The 16,546-nt window shown below is 56.7% G+C and overlaps 1 protein-coding gene across 1 annotated transcript; it reads right to left on the bottom strand.

Annotated features, from left to right (window-relative positions):
* Positions 1-5,436: 5,436 nt before the first annotated feature.
* Positions 5,437-10,684, bottom strand: SFRP5 (secreted frizzled related protein 5). The gene is made up of 3 exons (XM_055242980.1): positions 10,002-10,684; positions 8,357-8,434; positions 5,437-6,549 (listed from the first exon to the last, which is right to left on the bottom strand). The coding sequence occupies exons 1-3, from the start codon at positions 10,522-10,524 to the stop codon at positions 6,203-6,205; spliced, it is 948 nt and encodes a 315-aa protein (XP_055098955.1). The 5' UTR covers positions 10,525-10,684; the 3' UTR covers positions 5,437-6,202.
* Positions 10,685-16,546: the final 5,862 nt, after the last annotated feature.

Here is a 16,546-nt window from a genome sequence, read left to right as displayed (position 1 = left end):
AAGTGCAAGCCATGCCCTGAGCTGGGGCAGGTGGGTGGTGGGTGGCTGGGTGCTGGGCACTGGTGAGGGCTTTGCGTGCAGTATCTCATTTATTGCTCGCAACAACTGAGGTAGGCACTGTTCCCCTGAAGTAGGAGCAGAGTCCCCGCAGCAATAGAGGGTGGTGCCTGGCGCATGCTGTGGCCCAGCTCCATGCTTGGCCTCCTTTGCCATTTGTTGGAGCGGTGCTGGGGCCCATTGGCATGGGGTGCTGCCCCCAGGCTTACTGTGCTTTCCTCCTCTGGAAAGTGCACCTGATGGTGATGCATAGCTCGTGCGGGTGCTGTGAGAGAAATGAGAGAGTCCACAGGAGGCATGGGGCCCGGTGCCTGGCATGCTGGACACGCTGGCTCCTGTCATCCTGGCCACCTTCAGAGGACAAACAGCTCTGTCCTGGGTGGCTTAGAGCAGTGGTTTTTTTTTTTTTTTTTTTAAATCAGAGAGTAATTTTAGATTATTCTTCAGAGAAGAGTATCAGAGAGGCACGAGTGTAGTTTGGAAGAGCAGTCAATGCATTTTATTTTTGGAAAATGAAAATGCCAAATGTTGGTGAAATCTCGACCGTAACAGCAGTAACTTGAAGCCTGTGCCTGCAGGCATGGATTACAGAGATGGGAGAAGCATGAGTTTCCATCCTTGGGTAACAGCCTTAGAGAAGGGGACGCTAGAGGGCCTTGTCCCCTTGAGGCGCCCCTGAGAGTAGGCAGGGGACATAACTTTAAATTGCAGGTACCACTGGGAAGCGAAGTCACGGAGGGATTATGCTTTACAACTGGCTGCATCCACAGCATGGAGAGGACCTGCACATGGGGTGGCCTGGAAGACAAACTGTCCATGTTTGAAAAAAAAAAAAAATTTGTTCTCAGGCCCCTGAGGAGGGGATGGGGAACCAGACTCTGCTGCAGCCCTGGCGTCTGCTGGGACAGGTCTGGGGCTCCAGCTCCCACAGCCTGGCGTGGGCTGAGGGCTCTGCCGATTCTTTTTGTGGTTGGTTGTGTTGAGCAGCCTCCTGTGAGCCATGGCCGACCTTGAGCTGGCAGTGGTTTCTGGGATCTTCAGGATTTTCAGCCCTTGGGGCTGAAGCCATATGAAGTTCTGTCTTCATCCCCTTGTCTCCCTGGAACCTTTGAGGCTCCCCCTAAGAGAGGCCCTGGCCCAGCATCTGTCTTACAGCTGGTGGCCCTCAGGATAACACCTACATTGATGGAGCACCTGTGCCAGGCACCATGCTGAGTGCATCATCTCATCGAGACCTCATGACAGTCTCCAAAAGTAGGTTCTGTTGTTAACTCTGTTTAACTGATGAATAAAAGGAGGTGTGGGGAGGTTAGGGAACCTGCCCAAGGTCACATAGCTAGTAAGTCGTGGAGCCGGGATGTGAATTATGCCACCGTGCGCTTGTAGAGGCCTCATAAGAGAACCTTTGGAGGAACAGAGCAATCCTGGGTGTCACCCTCCCCTCTGTCTGCCTGGCCCCCACTGGCTCCGGGAGCTAGCCACTGAGCTAACAAGAAGGCCTACCCACTAAGCATGGCCTCTCTCCTCTCCTCCCTCCCACCCCCAGCCGTAGCGAAGTGGGCTCAGCCTCAAGAACAGAGGCAGCCTTGTGGCCGGAGCTCCCCCAGCTCCCAGCAACCCCACCTCCGGCCTGGTTGGGTATGTTTCAACACCCCAGAGCAGCACATTCCATTCTCTGGCACAGCTGGGGGCTGGGGATTCCGGATTCCCCTGGCTGCCTGTGTTCTTCACAGCCCCAGCAGAGCCTGCTGTCTGGGCTGGGACATGGGGTCCCAGCCACACACATTCCAACAGCAACCACCCCCCACGTTGCATTTCCCCAGGAGTGAACTTCAGCCAGGATTACAGCCGACTAAACAGTTGTGGGATGTGAGCTTCCTTTGTGGAGACCTAAGGCTGGATGCTGGCAGGGCTGAGAGGGGAGAAGGGGTTGGGGGTGGGCTGTCTTTGGGAATTAGGAGAAAAGCCACTGGCTCCTCTGCCTCTGTCAGGATCCTTGGAGTGGGATTGGAACAGGGCTCCCAGAAATCTTCCTGTGAGGCAGGCTGGCAGAAGCATGGCTGCCTGCACCCCCCGACCTTGGCTTTGCCACTACCGACAGTAGTATAGTGGTTAAGAGCATGAAGTCAAATTCTAGCACTGCCATGTGCAAGCTGTGTGACCTCCAACAAGTTCCTTAACCTCTCTGAGCCTCAGCCACCATCACTGAAATGCCACTACCTCAAATGGCTGTTGGGAGGCTTAAATTAGAATGCAAAAGCTGGGTGAGGCACAGTGGCTCATGCCTGTAATCCCACCACTTTGGGAGGCCAAGGAGGGAGGATTGCTTGTGTCCAGGAGTTTGAGAGCAGCCTGGGCAACATAATGAGACTTCAACTCTACAAAAAATAAGAAATTAGCCAGGCATAGTGGCATGCTCCTGTGGTCCCAGCTACTTGGGAGGCTGAGGCAGTGGGATCGCTTGAGCCTGGCAGGTTGAGAATACAGTGAGCCACGACTGTAATACTGTGTTTAGCCCGGGCAACACAGTGAGACCCTGTCTCAAAAAAAAAAAAAAAAAAAAAGAAAAAAGAGAAAAGATCAGAGAATGCAAAAGTGTTTTGAGTAGTGCCTGCCACCCATCATGGCCTTGATATTTATTGATACTGGCTTGATACTGGCTTACACCACCACCTGTATTTCTGAAGCAAAACCCCAAATGTAGGTTCTAGCTCTCTTCTGAAAGTAGTGTTCTGGCTTTTAGATAAGATACTCTTGTCTTTTCCCTGCCTTCCTGCCAGTATTGTTTCTTAGTTGATTAATTAATCAGTTAGGAATTTTACTGAGCACCTACTATGGACAGGCACTGCTAGGTCATGGCTTTTGGTTAATAAAAATACTCATTACTATTTAATGGACATCTACATGCTGTGCATTGTACTTTTCATGCATTTTCCCACTTAACCCTCAGCAACCCTGTGAAGTAGACATTTTTACTCCATTTTACAGCTGGGCACTATTCCCGGTGTCACGCAGTCACTAAGTCACAGGATTAGAAGCCAGGACTGGACTGTATCTGCCTCTTCTCAACCCAACCCGGAGTGTTCAGCTGCCTCCTCCCCAGTCTGTCCTGTTCTCTATTAGAACTCTGATTTTGTCCCCAGCTGAAAAAGCTTGACTTCCTTTGCTCTCTTGCACCTAGGGGTGGCCATGTGACTTAGTTTTGGCCAGTGAGCTAGAAGTGGAAATCTACTAGGTGGGATTGCTGGGGAAATTTCTGTTTTCCTGATCAAAGGGGCCAGAGGCAGCTGACAAGCTGTGCTCCTCGCCCTTCCCCACCTTGCTCTCTGGAATGTGGTGAAGTTGGAAGGAGGCATTGTTTATAACCACGAGAGCAAATGTCACCCCATGGCAGAGCAGGAAGGCAGTTGAACATAGACCTCCCACCTGTCCACCTCCACCCCTCTTGTGTGGAGAAGCTGGGGTTTCGGTTCGTGGGGTTTCTGTTATGTGTGGTTGGGGGCCGCATCATTCACTGCACCCAGTTGCTCTCGGGACAGCACAGCTGCTGGGTTTCCAGCCAGCGGGAGGGAGCCTTGTGTGACTGAAGGGAATGAAGGGTGGGGCTTGAGCCTGGAAGGACCTCCCTGGTCTTTGGGAAGATTCTTCTTGGTCCCAGAAAAGAGATTCTTGGTGAGTCTGACAGCAGATGCTGGGGGACAGCAGATGTTTCAAGCTGGGCCCTGACCCCTTGTGGGGGTAGAGGAGTGCCTTCCTGGGCTTCACGGGATGGACTAAGGGAGTCCTCCCCTCGCCCTGCTGCCCCACGGCTGCCAGCATCTGGCAGAAGTCAGCATAGTACTTCAGCCAGGGCAGACCCAGTCCTGTGTGTGCCATGGAAAATCATCCCTGGTCCTGGTTGACCACAGAAGTGTCCGTAAACATTTGGTCAGGGTAGGAGGCTGGGAGACAAGGCGCAGATTCAGGGAGCCAGGTGTGCTGGGCAGGGTTTGGGCGCGGGTGGGTGAGGGAGGAACAAGGCGGCCTGTGCGGCTGCTGACCTGCGGTGAGGCCACCTGCCTGCCCGGGGTGATTTATGGGCGTGCTGTTGGACCACCTGCTAGCCAGACCTCAGGGGAATGCACGCTCATGGCCCACAGCAGAACTCAGCCCCTGGCCCCTCTGGAGTCATTTCCCTGAGGTGACGTTTGCCTCTGGGAGTGGAAGCCAAGGCTTTCCTCAGCTCCAGAGAACGAGGCTCCTTTGTCTTGGAGGAACACCAGGCCTTGACAGCATCCCAGCTTTACCCCCACTGGTGGGGAGAGCCCCTCAGGGGGTGCCCCTAGCCCCCTGCTCTGGGTACATCTGGCATCTGCTGACAGACCCCCCGCCCAGGGAGCACCTTCCTGGCACTGCCCTGTCCATAGTCTGCCCATTAGAGTGGGGGTGGCTTCTCGTCTCCCAAGCTGTCTCCCCTCCCTGCCCATCCACCTCAAGGCAGCAGCCTCCATCTGCTCTGAGCCCACTGGGGCACCCCCTCAGCCCCTTGCCCTCTCCCTGTCTCAGTTGTCACCTTATCTAGATAGTAGTTCTCAATCCTGGCTACACATCACCCCAGGGAGCATCTAAAAACACCAACTCCTGGACACCCTACAGATATTCTGATTTAATTGCATTACAGTAGGGTGCAGGATTCTGTAAAAGCTCCCTAGATGATTCTAATGTTTATGTGTTCAAATGCAGATTCAGATACAGCAGGTCTGCATTTGTTTGTTGTTGTTGTTGAGTTAGGGTCTCACTATGTTGCCCAGGCTGGTCTTGAACTCCTGGGCTTAAGGGATCCTCCCACTTCAGCCTCCCAAGCTGCTGGAATTACGGGCATGAGCAACCGCGCCCCCGGCCAGATGCTGCCTTTCTAACCAGCTCCCAGGTGATGCTCATGCTGCTGGACCAGGGACAGGTAAGGAGCAGTGCCCTCGGTATGTGAAAGCCGAAGGGGAGGTGTGACACGTCTTCGGCCTCAGGCTTTTCATGATAGTTCCCTGTGGCCCCACCTTCTTGGACTCCTCCGATCAGGCCCTGACCTCCTCGAGGAGCTGCTGCAGGACCATGGGAGTCTTCTGACTGTGGGAGAAAGCTGGGGAACTTGGCACCTCCATTCCTCCTCAGGGACAAAAGAACGGCCATCTCCATCCCTCACTTAGCGGTCAGAATGACAGGGTGACCCTTGCTATGTACTACAAAAACACAGGTCTTGCTTTTCTTAGGCATTCCAAGGAGGTCTATGTGGCCAGGCCATGGGTTAAGATAAGGGCTTCTTTCTGAAGCTCCATTCTAAACCTCCCTCTCTCCCAACCTCTTGGGAACCAGCTGACAAAGAAACTACCTGGTCTAAACCAATTATTGTTTTCTTTGATTTAATTAAAAAGTTAAAAAAATTAGAAAACCCAACCCTGCATGTATTGGTTGTCTAGTACCTATGGCCTCACAGCAGTAGCAATAACTTATCGGGATAAAAGGGAGAAGCAGAGGCTGAGGAATGAACCCCGGGAAGCGAGCTGCGGGCGGACCGGAAGGGGGTATATGCCGAGGCTGGGCTAGGCTTGCTCTCCAGTCTGGGGGGAGCTCTGGGCCTTGGGGCAGGGAAATGGGCAAGCTGGGGAAGGCAGGGGGGTGTGGCTGGAGGCACTGAGACCCTAACTCCTTTCCTTTGGGGGTCTAGGATGACACATACAGGGGCAGTGGGGAGAACTGTCTCCCAAATAGCTTAGCCTAATATTGAGACTTCCCTCTTCAAGGTGAGGCCCCACCACCGACAGAGGGGAGCTGGAGCTGACACCACCATCTACTCTGAAACCTCTGCCTCAGGGTGCCTTGAGCCCCTCCACCCTTCCCTCACCCTCTCCTCCCCTGCCTGCTTTCTGAGACCCTGGGGTCTTCTCCCAGATGAAGAAGCCCTGCTCCTGAGAGAGGAAGCCCAACATCCCAGGGACCCCAGGACCCCTGGGTCAAAAAGGACAGCCTGGGCTCCGTGCCCATCCCTTGGGCCCTGTGCCAGTAACAACATTCGTGAAAACACCCTCTGGTAGGGCCGGGTCAGCCTGGAAGTTGGGGCGGGGCCAGAGGGCAAGCAAGGCACAGCTGGCAGGGCAGGGAGGAGTGCCCTTTAGTGGGGCTCTGCTGCCCCGTAGAAGAAAGGGTAGTAGAGGGAGCAGGGGTAGGAGAACATGAATTTGACCGCAAACTTCATCTCCTTATTCTTCTTGTCCCAGCGGTAGACGGCCATGAGCAGCAGCTGTCCATCCACTTTGCGGCCCATGACCAGGAAGCTGCCCGCCAGGCTGTCCAGCTGCGGGCAGGGGCAGCCCGCGCCGTTCTTCATGTGCAGCACCAGCCGCTTGGTGTCCTTGCGCTTCAGGGGGCCCGGCTTGAGCAGCTTCTTCTTTTTCTGGGCTCCAATCAACTTCCGGTCCCCATTCTCTATCTTGATCTCCTTGATGCGCATTTTGACCACTGTGGGAAGAAAGTACAGGGGCAAGTTGGGAATGGTCAGATCTGCGTGGGATGCTGGTGGGCCCAGAGTTGGTGTGTTCTGGACCTTAGGGCTTGGGGAGCCTGATGCCCTGCAGGGCTTGGAAGGGTGGAGCTCGTAGGGCACATTTTCATATTTATGAAGCACTTAATCATGCTGCACTCTCACGGACAACATCACGTTTCATCCTCAAGGTACAGGAGAGGGGAAATGAGGGGTAGAGAGCTTGTGACCTGTGAGAGTCAAGAGTCCAAGCCCTTCTGAGACACCAAAGGCAGGGTGGAGAGCTCTTGATGGAGCAGCGTGTGGGGCTCCCCAGGGAGGGGGATAAGGAGTGGATGGGACTGGGGCCGACTGCTTGGAAGGGGATCCTTGTGATGGAGGGAGGCCGGACTTCCTGATCGCTGGGGATGATTCCCATTGGGATTTCTGGCTGTGTGTGAGTGTATGGTATGGAGTATATATGGGGTGTGTATATGTGTGTGCATGCACACACAGTGAGTGTGGTTGGAACAGTGAAGGGCTGGCAAATATTTAACAGCCGGCTCTGTGGACAGGGAGCCCTGCTTTGCATTCATTGACATCCATGGGGTAAATACTCCCACCACAACTGACTGCATGACTGGGCGTGGAGCTGGGAATAGATTCACACAGTTCAGCTCTTGCTGGTGTGAACACACCACTGTACAGTAATGTGTGTGTGTGAGAGAGATTGTACAGTGGGTGGGAGTGTGTTTGTGCTATGTTTAGGAGTGGGGCAGGGGGTGTGGCTGGAGGCACCGAGACCCTAACTCCTTTCCTTTGGGGGGCTAGGATGAAGGCAGGGTCTGTGGCCAGAGAGCCATGGTGCAGGTCACCCTGCAGTGGACGTAGAGAGCCTAAGGAGTCCTGAGCCTCAGGGTGGGGTGGGGAGTCCCTCGGGCTGGTCTCTCCCTTCTTCAGGCTTCTGGGCCCCCATCTCTGTGGGGCCAGAGAGAAGTCAGAGAATAACTCTGCCCACTCTTGGCAGGAAATTGTCATAAAATCTTGTTCCTTCTCTTTATATCCCCTTCCCCCTCTCTTTCTCTCTCTGACACATACATACACCCCTAGGAATAGCAGTATTCTCTTTCCAAACAGGCTACCAACATAAAAGACTCCTCTGAAGAAAGGACTTCATTATCCTTTCCTTTTTTCTTTTTTTATAGACAGGGAGGCTAAGACACAAAACAGGGAACTGACTTGGCAAAGATCACACACTGGACTGTGTGGCCCATGTGTGAGCCAGGTCCTGACCAAACTTGGCTGGGTTGTCCCAGAAAATGGGAAGGCTCTGGGATGAAGCTGTGGGGACAGGTGACCACAGCTCTGCTGGCAGGAGGTGTGCTGAGTCCCAGGTGGAGGTACCCATGGATAAGGGTGCTCCACTTCCATCCTAGAGCCATCACTCCCCACCTGGCTCCATCCATCTCTGGGCTAAGCCTGCACTATCCACAGAGATGATCCAGTCATGGAGGGTCCTCTGAAAACGACACCAAGGGAGGGCTGTGGGAGCCCTGGCCGGGGTGGTTTCTGAGGCCCAAGGCCCATGGCCTTGAGGGACTTATGATGGTCCTGAGATGATGCAGAAGGAGGTACATTTCTCTTGGGAAAGGGTTTATGGTTATCATTGGCTTCCAAACGGGAGCCATGATGCAAAAACTGTTGGGATTCACTGTGATGGACGTGGACATGGATGTTCCCGTGTGTGGCAAGAAAGAGGGGCTGGGGGTGATGATGGGGCAGTGGCAGCGTGGGCCCCACACTCACCAAAGTCACTGGAGCACATCTGCTCCATGAGGCCGTCAGCGCTGTGCTCCATCTCACACTGGGCGCAGATCTTGGTCACTGAAGAGAGAAAGTGGGGTGGGGTTGGGGGACAGTTGGTGAGGGGATTGGTGTTTCAAGAGCCACCTGGGGTGCAGGCTTCCTCACTGACCAGCCACTTCCCCTTGCCTAGCCTCTACTTCCTTATCAGGAAATGGGATGATGGCAATCATATCACTACCTGCTCACAGAGTGATTGACAATCACCAGACAGGCTGTGCAGTGACAAAATTGCCAAGTGGGCACAGTGACTGCCCCACGACCCTGGCGGCTTCAGCCATGATGTGCATTGTCTTTTAAATTTTATCTCCTCTCATCCTCAGCCTTTGAAGTAGGGATTCTTATTCCTATTTTATTTTTGAGACGTAGTCTTGCTCTGTCACCCAGACTGGAGTGCAGTGGCTCTCTAATCTCACCTCACTGTAACTTCCGCCTCCCAGGTTTAAGCGATTCTTCTGTCTCAGCCTCCCGAGTAGCTGAGATTACAGGCGTGTGCCACTGCACCTGGCTAATTTTTGTATTTTCAGTAGAGACAGGGTTTCACCATGTTAGCCAGGCTGGTCTAGAACTCCTGACCTCAAGTGATTCACCCACCTTGGCCTCCTAAAGTGCTGGGATTACAGGTGTGAACCACCGTGCCCAGCCCTTATTCCTATTTTGGAGAAAAGGGAACCGAGGCCCAGAGCGGTTACTCAAGTCTGACAGCAGACGGGGAGGAAGGGGGAGAGGGCATGGGGCCAGCCTGGAAGAGCTATGTGGACCAGTACAGAAAAGGGGAGGCTGAGACCAGGGAGAAATTAGGGTTCAGGGGACTGAGGGTGTGGGTGGGAGGAGGGACTTAGGATCTCATAGGTTTCATGAGCCTGGGATGGCTTCCTATTTTATGGATGGGGAAACTGAGGCTCAGTGAAGTCAAGCAACTTGCCTAAGGGCTTCTCTTTAGGGGCAGAGCCTAATCTGCTCTTCCTTCCGCACTGAGCCTTACCCAAATGACTCCCAGCCAGGGGAACCGGGGAAGAGGGTGGAGATCTTAGGGTTCCAGGTACAGAAAACGGACGCAGATCATAGTCCAGGAACATTCTTAGTCCCCAGTCTTTCCCCACATCCCTTCCCTCACCTCTCCTCTCTTCCCAAGGTCCCAACACGGGGTGGGGGTGATGCTTGCTTTGGTGCCTCGGGATCCAGGTGAAAGGCATTGTTTAACGACCCCAGGCATTCTTGGGCTGAGAGGGGTCATAAAGCATTTATCAGGACTTCCCAGGATTGGGGGACGGCATTGGTGGATTCTCAGCAGCTTGGTTGGGTGGGTACTGAGAGGGGTGCCAGGGGTTTCCAGGGAACGAGAGCCAGGTCTGGAGCCGCAGGGAGGCACTACGCTGCCACTCCCTGGGGAGGTGGGAAGGCGGAAGACTGCAGGAGATAATTCCGGGGGCGCTGGGCTGAGCTACGACAGCGTGTGTGTGTGTGTGTGTGTGTGTGTGTGTGTGCGCGGGGGGGGGGGAGCTGAACCTCTTCGGGGGTTCGCAGAGCTGTGCTAGGGGAGCTGCAGGGCCGTCGGAGCGCGCGGGGACGGCGGCGGCGGCGCTACCTGGAGGCGCGGTGGCGGGCAGGTGCCCGAACTGCACGGCGATGCAGAGGTCGTTGTCCAGGGGGAACTTGTGGCAGTGCAGCATCTCGGGCCAGGGGAAGCCGTAGGCCTCCATGAGCGGCGCGCAGCCGGCGCGCACGGCCTCGCACAGCGAGCGGCACGGGTAGATGGGCCGGTCGAGACAGACGGGCGCAAAAAGCGAGCACAGGAAGACCTGCGTATCCGAGTGGCAGCGCTTGGCCAGCAGCGGCAGCCAGCTGCTCGCCTGCTGCTTCACTTCGGCTAGGCTCTCGTGCTCCAGCAGGTTGGGCAGCCGCATGCGCTTGTAGCCCACCGTGTGGCAGAGCGGCAGGTCGGCAGGGATGTCAAGGCACTGCGGCGGCTTGGAGTAGGAGCGGCCGTGCAGCGGCTCGGCCTGCCAGCCATAGTAGTCGTACTCCTCGCCGCGCGCCGGCGCCCAGTGCAGCGCCCCCAGCAGCAGCGCCAGCGCGGCCGTCCGCGCGCCCCCCGCCGCCGCCCGCATGGCTGCGCCCTCTCCAGGCGCGCGCCGCGCAGCCCCCCGACGCTCGGTGCCCGGCGGCCCAGGTGCCCCGGCGTGCGCCCCCGGCCCTGACTCTACCCAGCCGCCGCCGCCGCGGAGGTCGCCCAGGTGGGTGGCAGCCTGCGCTCCGGGCGCCCGGACTGATCCTGGCGCCTCCCACCTCGGGGCTCCAGCCCGGGCCTCGCTGTGCGCCCCAGCCAATCTCCGGCCGCCTGGCCCCAGCTCCAAGGCGGGGAGGCAGTGGGGGCGGCCCTCAGCCCCTCCCGCACCCTGCCCGCGCGTCCCGCCCACCGCCAGGTCTTGCGCCCCTCTCCCGGCTCGGCTCCCCTGCAGTGTCCCTGGCCTTGCCCAGCGCTTCTCCCCGGGGCTCCCTGCCTCCCTGGGCATTTTTGTCGACCCTCGCCTTCTCCATCCTTCCTCCTTATCTCTCTCCGCCACAGCCTCTCCTGTTCCTTTTCTCACTCACTTCACTTGCTTATCTCTCTGCCTTGGCCTTTCTCCCTCTGCTCTGTTTTCCCTTCCCCGACACCTCGGTTCCTCTTCTCCCTGGTGAGGGGCTCGTGCCACCCCACACCCTCCTGGATCTTCTGGTCCTCCTGGCAGGTCTTCATTGAGCTTGGTGCCAGGCCCCATGCTGGCTGCTGGGGAATCAAAGATGGATATGACCCAGAACCCACCTCCAGGGCCAGGATAGTCTAGTGGGGGTGAAGGTAATCATAGCTTCTATTTAGTGAGTTCTTACTACCTGCCAGGGATGGTGCAAGGTGCAAGGTGCGGTGCAAGGTACGTTCCAAGCTTATCATCTATTGCTAATGATAGCCAATACTTAGTGGGTGCTAATTGTCTGCCGAGTCTGATCTGAGCACACTGCATAAACTCGCTCAGCTAATTCTCACAATAATGCTAGATGGTGAGTAGGTACTATTATTGTCCCCACCTTACAGATAAAGATCCTGCGGCAGAGAGGTTAAGCACGGATTAGAGCTGGGATTTGAACCCAGATAGTCTGTTTCGAGAGTCAGAGCCCAGAAACAACCAGGAGGCCTGGATTCTGAGTCTGTAGGCCTAATGACCAAGGGGATAGGGAGTTCAGAGAAGTGGAGTAACTGGCCCTTGGCCACACAGCTCATATGTGAAGGAGCTAGGATTTGAATCCAGGTGTTGGGCTCCAAAGGCCAGGGCTTAACCACTCTGTGGTAAGATAACTTCCAACCCATGGTAGGGAACACGGTGGGAGGAGGGGGAATTGATGGTGTCTCTGAGCGGGGCACCCAGGCAAGCATCAGAGGGGAGGGGACCTTCAGGAGCCCCATGCTTGGTGCCTTTCTCTCCTGTCTGAGTCCTGCCTTTCATTGGCTCTCCCTAGAGAGGAATTTGGACTGGAGGCTTGAAGAGAGGGGAATTCCTTCCTGAGAGCCTAGCCTGACAACTGACTTCCCAGTCTTTGGTGGGGAGGGTACCCTGGGGAGGTGTCTCCTAGAAGGGCATGGGGAGCTGGGGGCTGGCTCTGCTGGAAGGCAGGAGTGCTGGGCACTTTCCCCCTCTGCTTCTCCCCTTAGTCCCACTAATGGATGTTTCCAGGGCTCCTGTCTTCCTCTGGGTCTGTCCTTGCAGTGGTAGTGGAGAGGGGTGAGGGACCACTCCTTAATATTCATGGAAAACGCATGGAGTACCTACTATCTGCAAGGCATGGGGTAGGGTATGCATAGGGACACAGAGGTGCAAAAGACATGGCTCTGTTCCTTCTGATCTAGTTGTAAGAAAAAGACACAAGGCAGGCAGAGGAGGCAGGAGAAGCCTCATCCCACTGAGCCCCAAGGGTGGGACAGGCCGTGTTTGATGTCCAGGATGACCTAGTGGGGTCCAGGCGGAGTAAACTTCGGCCTTCTTTTCCACTCTCCCTCTCCCAGCCCCCAGCAGGAAGAAGTTATGCAGATGGCCACTCAGAAGGTGAAGGACTGGTCTCTGCAGGGCCAGGCAGTGCAGTATAGCAATGGTGCGAGAGCCTGGGCTCTGCAGACGATGGAGCGAGGTTCAGATCCTGGCCACATACTAGCTGTATGACCTTAGGCAAGTACTTAACCTGATTTCTTTCTTTGTAAAATGGAATTTCTTCAGCAGTTACTGTGAGAAGCAAATAAGGTGAATTGGAAAGAAAGCCCCCTGCACAGTGCCAACACACAGAATGAACACCTAGGAATGTTAGATCCCCAAGGGACGTGTGACTTTGGGGTAAAAATGTGGTGTGTGGGCTGGGTGCAGTTGCTCTCGCCCGTAAATCCCAGCACTTTGGGAGGCTGAGGTGAGAGGATCGTTTGAGCCCTGGAGTTTGAGACCAGCCTGGGCAACACAGCAAGACTCCATCTCTACAAAAATTAGAAAAGTTAACTGGGTATGGTGGCATGCGCCTGCAATCCCAGCTACTCAGGAGGCTGAGGTGGGAGGACTGCTTGAGTTCAGGAGTTCGAGGTTACAGTGAGCTGTGATTGCACCACTGCACTCCAGCCTGGGCAACAAAGCAAGACCCTGTCTCTTAAAAAAAGAAAGTGGTGGCTGGGCATGGTGGCTCATGCCTGTAATTCCAGCACTTTGGGAGGCCGAGGTGGGCAGATCGCCTGAGGTCAGGAGTTTGAGACCAGCCTGGCCAACATGATGAAATCCTGTCTCTACTAAAAATACAAAACTTAGCCGGGAGTGGTGGTGCGTGCCTGTAATCCCAGCTACTCAGGAGGCTGAGGCAGGAAAATTGCTTGAACCTAGGAGGCGGAGGTTGCAGTGAGCTGAGATCATGCCACTGCACTCCGGCCTGGGAGACAGAGCAAGACTCTGTCTCAAAAAAAAAAAAGAAAATGGTGTGTGTTCTGAAAGCCCTTGGATACCTTGGCTCTGGCTCTGGTTTGGGGCTCTGAACAGCAGTTCTGCCCCTGCACCCTGACTCTCCCACCCCTCCAGGCTTGGCAGGCTCTTGCCCTCCAGGGAAGGTGTGGCCTTGGGCACTGACAGGGGTGTTAGAGCCCCCCCCCAGGTGGTTGTGCAAGGTGCTGCCTCCTTGGGCAGCTGGTCGGCTGTGCTGTTCTTGGTGTCCCAGTGCCTGGCCTGGACAGAGCAGGGCTTTGTTTCTACTGATGGTTATGTAAGAACTGCGTGTGACCAGAGAGCTGTGAGTCCATACCTGACAGCTCCGAGGGCTGTAACGGGCAGAGGGGCCTGGATGAAAGCCTCCTGGAAGAGGAGCATGGACAGTCTTTACCTGGCAGCTCTGTCTTGGGGACCCCTGAGGGCCCCTGACACGGGACAGGGTGAATGCAAGGAGGGAAACTTGACAGGAACCAAGCCGAGGTGAGGGCTGCACCATGGGGCTGTTGTCAGGGGAGCTCTCTCTCTGTGGCCATTTGACCTGGTTCTGCAGCCCGGACAGGAGAAGGCTGTTCTCTGATATAGTGCCCCTTCTTGCTGAGGCTGAACCAGGGCCTAAGCAGCAGGTGGAACACCTGGGCACTGTGCTGGGCATCTGTCCATCTTGGAGCATCCATAGCCTGTCCAGACCTTTCCCCCAGCTGATAAAAGGGACCATTTATTCAAAAAAATGTGTATTCATGGTTTGTTGTGAGCAAAGTTCTATATAAATACCTCTTAGATCAAATTTGCTAATTATGTTATCAAATTCTACATTTTTCTACTCTTTTATTGTCTATTTCAATGGTTCTCAAAGTGTGGTCAGTGTTCCCTAGGGGGACCCCGAGACTCTTTCCGGAGGGGTATACAGGGTCAAAACTGTACGTAATTCAAATGCCCATTCAAGGTACAAGATAGTCCAATGGATTTTTTTTTTTTTATTTTTATTTATTTATTTTTTTTTTTTATTAGGAAGGTTGCACATGGGAAGTCGGGGAATAGAAATGGGGGTGGGAGTTAAAATAAATGAGAGAGGGACTTTATATGGATCAGTGATAATAACTCAATCCTCTATTTGACAAAGAAGAGGGAGAAGGAAGAGGAAGAAAAAGAAAGTGGGATAAAGGATCAGAAAGGGAGGAAAATAGAAAAAATTAGAGTATGACTCCAGGGTAGACCTGTTTTGTTGTCATTGAGTTGGTTGATTGGTTTGTCTGTTGTATTCTTCATGTTTCGCCAAGTTGGCCAGACTGGTCTCGAACTCCTAGCCCGAAGTGATCAACCCGCCTCGCCCCCCAGAGTGCCGGGACCACAGGCGTGAGCCACCACGTCCAGCCCCCACATTGCTTCTGGCCTCCGTGGTAGACCTCCCAGACGGAGCGGCCAGGCAGAGGAGCTCCTCACTTCTACCCAGACACGGGGCGGCCGGGCAGAGGGGCTCCTCACTTCCCAGACGGGGCGGCCAGGCAGAGACGCTCCTCACTTCTTCCCAGACGATAGGTGGCCGGGCAGAGGTGCTCCTCACTTCCCAGACGATGGGTGGCCGGGCAGAGGCGCTCCTCACTTCCGAGACGATGGGTGGCCGGGCAGAGGCGCTCCTCACTTCCCAGAAGATGGGGGGCCGGGCAGAGGCGCTCCTCATCTCCCAGACGATGGGTGTCCGGGCAGAGGCACTCCTCACTTCCCAGATGGGGCAGCCGGGCAGAGGCGCTCCTCACTTTCCAGATGATGGGTGGCCAGGCAGAGGCGCTCCGCACCTCCCAGACGATGGGTGGCCTGGCAGAAGCGCTCCTCACCTCCCAGACGATGGGTGGCCGGGCAGAGGCGCTCCTCACCTCCCAGACGGGGCGGCCGGGCAGAGGCGCTCCTCACTTCTTCCCGGACGGGGCGGCCGGGCAGAGGCGCTCCTCACTTCTTCTCGGACGGGGCGGTCGGGCAGAGGCGCTCCTCACTTCTTCCCGGACGGGGCGGCCGGGCAGAGGCGCTCCTCACTTCCCAGACGGTGGGTGGCCGGGCAGAGGTGCTCCTCACTTCCCAGACGATGGGTGGCTGTGCAGAGGCGCTCCTCACTTCTTCCCGGATGGGGCGCCCGGGCAGAGGCGCTCCTCATTTCTTCCCGGACGGGGCGGCCGGGCAGAGGCGCTCCTCACTTCCCAGACGGGGCGGCCGGGCAGAGGCGCTCCTCACTTCTTCCCGGACGGGGCGGCCGGGCAGAGGCGCTCCTCACTTCTTCCCGGACGGGGCGGCCGGGCAGAGGCGCTCCTCACTTCTTCCCGGACGGGGCGGCCGGGCAGAGGCGCTCCTCACTTCTTCCCGGACGGGGCGCCCGGGCAGAGGCGCTCCTCACTTCTTCCCGGACGGGGCGGCCGGGCGGAGGCGCTCCTCACTTCTTCCCGGACGGGGCGGCCGGGCGGAGGCGCTCCTCACTTCTTCCCAGATGGGGCGGCCGGGCAGAGGCGCTGCTCACTTCCCAGACGGGGCGGCCGGGTAGAGGCACTCCTCACTTCCCAGACGGGGCGGCCAGGCAGAGGCGCTCCTCACTTCCCAGACGATGGGTGACTGGGCAGAGGCGCTCCTCACTTCTTCCCGGATGGGGCGGCCGGGCAGAGGCGCTCCTCACTTCTTCCCGGATGGGGCGGCCGGGCAGAGGCGCTCCTCACTTCTTCCCGGATGGGGCGCCCGGGCAGAGGCGCTCCTCACTTCTTCCCGGACGGGGCGCCCGGGCAGAGGCGCTCCTCACTTCTTCCCGGACGGGGCGGCCGGGCAGAGGCGCTCCTCACTTCTTCCCGGACGGGGCGGCCGGGCAGAGGCGCTCCTCACTTCTTCCCGGACGGGGCGGCCGGGCAGAGGCGCTCCTCACTTCTTCCCGGGCGGGGCGGCCGGGCAGAGGCGCTCCTCACTTCTTCCCGGGCGGGGCGGCCGGGCAGAGGCGCTCCTCACTTCTTCCCGGACGGGGCGGCCGGGCGGAGGCACTCCTCACTTCCCAGACGATGGGTGGCCGGGCAGAGGCGCTCCTCACTTCCCAGACGGTGGGTGGCCGGGCAGAGGCGCTCCTCACTTCCCAGACGGTGGGTGGCCGGGCAGAGGCGCTCCTCACTTCCCAGACGGT

This window comes from Symphalangus syndactylus, chromosome 2, assembly GCF_028878055.3.
Source record: "Symphalangus syndactylus isolate Jambi chromosome 2, NHGRI_mSymSyn1-v2.1_pri, whole genome shotgun sequence".
Lineage (NCBI taxonomy): Eukaryota > Metazoa > Chordata > Mammalia > Primates > Hylobatidae > Symphalangus > Symphalangus syndactylus.
Note: the sequence above shows the minus strand (reverse complement) of the source record. Positions and strands in the feature narration are given on the sequence as shown.